This window comes from Zingiber officinale, chromosome 7B (genome assembly GCF_018446385.1).
Source record: "Zingiber officinale cultivar Zhangliang chromosome 7B, Zo_v1.1, whole genome shotgun sequence".
NCBI lineage: Eukaryota > Viridiplantae > Streptophyta > Magnoliopsida > Zingiberales > Zingiberaceae > Zingiber > Zingiber officinale.
The window spans coordinates 38,326,452-38,330,323 of record NC_055999.1 but is presented as its reverse complement, the minus strand read 5'-3'; the positions used below and the strand labels follow the sequence as shown (position 1 = coordinate 38,330,323).

At 50.6% G+C, this 3,872-nt stretch overlaps 1 protein-coding gene across 1 annotated transcript; it reads left to right on the top strand.

Annotated features, from left to right (window-relative positions):
- The first annotated feature begins 1,822 nt into the window (after positions 1–1,822).
- LOC122005686 (UDP-glycosyltransferase 73C2-like) lies at positions 1,823–3,594 on the top strand. Its single transcript, XM_042560807.1, has one exon. The coding sequence runs from the start codon at positions 1,928–1,930 to the stop codon at positions 3,416–3,418; it is 1,491 nt and encodes a 496-aa protein (XP_042416741.1). The 5' UTR covers positions 1,823–1,927; the 3' UTR covers positions 3,419–3,594.
- The last annotated feature ends 278 nt before the right edge of the window (positions 3,595–3,872 follow it).

Here is a 3,872-nt window from a genome sequence, read left to right as displayed (position 1 = left end):
AGACCTGGCGGACAGGTCAGAATGTGCAAGTCATGGATAACAGTAGATAGAAGCAGGTCGGAATACAGGTCTGGCGTACATGTCGGGACATACGAACCATGGATAACAGTATATAGAAGCAGGTCTGAATACAAGTCTGACGTACAGGTCGAGACATACGAACCATGTATAATAGCAGACAGAAGTAGGTCGGAATACAGACTTGGCGTACAGGTCAGGACATACAAACCATGGATCAGGAAGGACAGAAGCGGGTCGGGATACATATTTGGCGTACAGGTCGGGACATACAAACCATGGATTAGGAAAGACAGAAGCATGTCGGGATACAGACCTGACTTACAGGTCGGGAAGTACAAATCAGGGATAACAACAGACAGAAGCGGATCGGGATACAGACCGGGCGTACAAGCAGAACGGACAAGCCATGGATAACAGTAGACAGAAGCAGGTCAGAATACAGACCCGACGGATAGGTCGGAAAGTACAGGTCGGAATACAGGTCTGGCGTACAAGTCGGGACATCTTAACCATGGTTAACAGCAGACAGAAGCAGGTCAGAATACAGACCTGACGTACAAGTCGGGATATACGAACCATGGATAACAATAGAAAAAAGCAGGTCGTAATACAGACATAGTATCCAGACACTACAGGACAAACAAACCAGGGAATCGTAACTGCCTGTCAGAGAATGTCAGAGAATAATCAGTGTGTCAGGGAATATGCTAACAGTCGGGGCTCATTACCCCTTTGGTTCTGCCGCTGGCCTATGAGGAGATGCCGCGTGTCATTCACCGCCAGACAAAGTCCGACAGTCGACATTCCCTGACATCCGCCAGCCTCCAGAAACATCCGTTGCAGTATAAAAAGGGAAGGTTTGTCCCTTATGCAGGTACGCTCACTCGTCATTTCTTATTCGTCTTTACTTTCCGTCCTTTTTCTGTGTTTCTGGGGGAAAAGTACCTGACGTGAGCGTCAGAGGGCCTGACCCGGGGATTTTTTCCCTGGTTTCTGATCTCTAACGACTCGTGGGCTCGTCTGAGTATGCACAGAGCCGTAGCGTCATATATCCTGGTCATCATCCTTCGTCATCCGCCCGTGTGAATTCTTCCGGAGGATGCCAGGTAGATCGGACTCCGCGACGACTTTCCGTCAACTTCCAATACATTGAGGTCTGTTTTCATCCGACTCAGCTTTCGGACAAGATCAGATGATAAATAAAGAAGAATCTTATCGAGGTAAACATAAGAAAGAATCAAATATTTGGTTAGTAAAAAATAATACCACGCATGCTGCGTGTCTTCTATTAAGAATAAAGATGCAATGACTTCCAAGCATATCAACCTCACGAGGCAGTTGGAAGGAAACTACATGTTCTAATAAACAATTTTCTATCAGAAGACACGATCCTCGCTGTTTATGCACACCCTACAATGGCATGCAGCTGTCAGATCTATGGCGATTCTCCAATGATAGAATTGCTGCGTTCGAATTACTGCTTCGGAAACTCAGATGCTAAAGTAATGCGAATCCTACCAGCTGTACGCTGTCCAAGAAATGCACCGGCGGTACCACATCTAGATCTGCTGCTTCGTCATCGGTGAGCTCAGAGTTTTCGTGACCGTATGATCGCGTCGAGGCCCCTTCCGTCGGCACTCGGTTGGCGTTGCTGGAGGCGGTCAACTTTGGTTTCATCGTGGCCGCTCTGGACGAAACTGCCGATGACCTTCTAGAAGATCAGAGTAGCTGAAAGCTGTCCGTACGTTGAACAAGGGTTCATCCATATAATCAAATCATTCGAGTTGCTGTTGTTGTATTTATATCATCTGGATATATGTTCCGGAGGAAGAACTAGCTAGGAGGGCGTTTTAATCGCCGCACGGCCCGCACCGTTTCGATTCTCGGAGAAAATTAGTGCGGTTCGATGACAAAGCAAGTCGCCGAGATGGAGGCCGGTGGCCAGCAGAAGCTTCACTTCGTGCTGGTGCCGCTCTTCGCGCAGGGGCACATGATCCCCATGATCGACCTGGCCCGTCTCCTCGCCACCCGCGGGGCGCTCGTCACCGTCGTCACTTCTCCCCACAACTCCGCTCGCTTCAAGGCTCTCATCGACCGCGTCAACGACTTCGGCCTCCTGATCCGCCTCGCCGAGCTCCGCTTCCCCTGCGCCGAAGTCGGCCTGCCGGAGGGCACCGAGAACGTCGACCTCCTCGAGTTCCGCGAGCAGTCGGACAAGTTCTTCGTGGCGATGAGCATGCTGAGCGAGCAGCTGGTCGGCTACCTCCGCCAGCAGCGGCTGAGGCCGACCTGCCTTGTCTCCGACTCGTGCACTCCCTGGACGATGGAGGTCGCTCGGGAGCTGGAACTGCCCCGCTTCGTCTTCCACGGGCCCTCCTGCTTCTACCTCTTGTGCAGCCGCAACGTTCACGAATCTGCATCCTCCGGAGACGTTCCCAGCGACTTCTTCCAGCCCTTCTTCGTCCCTGGGTTGCCTCACAAAATAGAGGTGGTGAGGATCCAGGCTCTGGGATTCTTCGACTTCCCAGGCTGGGAGAAGCTTCATGGCCAGGTGCTGGAGGCGGAAGCCACGGCTGATGGGATAATCATCAACACCTTCCGCGAGATGGAGTCCCCCTTTCTCGATCTCTACCAGAGGGCTCTCGGGAAACCGATTTGGCCTATCGGACCGGTGAGCCTCACCAACAAGGAAACGAAAGACACAGTCGTGCGCGGCCACAAGACGGCTGCCGAAGAGGCGGAGCGGATTTCGAATTGGCTCGACGCCAAAGACACGGCGTCCGTTATCTACGTCAGCTTCGGCACCATCAGTTCGATTAGTTCCTCGCACATCTTCGAGGTAGGGCATGGATTGGAGGCATCCAACCGGCCATTCATCTGGGTGGTGAAGCAGAGGGACTTATCGCCGGAGGTGGAGCAGTGGCTGGGCGAGGAGGGGTTCGAGGAGCGGACAAGGTCCCGAGGGCTGATACTGAAGGGATGGGTGCCGCAGCTGATGATCCTGTCACACCCCGCCGTGGGGGCGTTCCTGACGCACTGCGGCTGGAACTCGACGCTGGAGGCGGTGTCTCAGGGAGTGCCCCTGATCACGTGGCCGCACCTGGGGGACCAGTTTCTGAACGAGAAGTTGGTGGTGGAGGTTCTGCGGACTGGCGTGGCGCTGAAGCCCCAAACCAAGACGTTCATGGTGTCGAGAGAGAGCGAGGGGTTAATAACCCGCGAGGACGTGGAGCGGGCGGTGGAGTTGGTGATGGGAGCGGGCGAGGAGGCGGAGGAGAGGAGGCAGAGGGTGAGAAAATTGGCGATGGAGGCGAAGAATGCGATGGAACCAGGCGGGGCGTCTCATCAGAGCTTGACCCTCATGATCCAACGTGCTATAGACACTGCAAACAATTAATGTCCCTGCAGATTGAAAAAACGCTGCACTTACCAATCAGATTTGAGACATAATTTATATTACAAGAGCTACGTAGTACGTTGTTGATTAGGATCTGATCCCCATGGTGGCTAGCTGGATGAACTACCTCTATTGTAATTTGTTTACCTACCTTACAAATAAACCATCTTATCTTCTCCACAGTGGTATGCATGTTCGTTTATGTATCTTTATCATATATAACGGTAATTTATAAACAACTTTAAAAAATATTTAAAATAAATACTTAAATTTTATATCTGCCGTATTTATTTTTCAAAATATTTTTTTTAAAATATTAAAATAAAAAAATTTAGCAATATTTGACGATCATAATTAATTGTGAAATTGTACTTAGGTGGAGGCTACGTAACGGACTATAAAATTATAAGCAAATTTTGATCATCCTCGCATGATTTTTAGTGGATTAATTATA

Bases quoted from the DNA above. Each gene is read 5' to 3' on its own strand.
- LOC122005686 (XM_042560807.1), top strand. From the start codon at position 1,928: ATGACAAAGCAAGTCGCCGAGATGGAGGCCGGTGGCCAGCAGAAGCTT.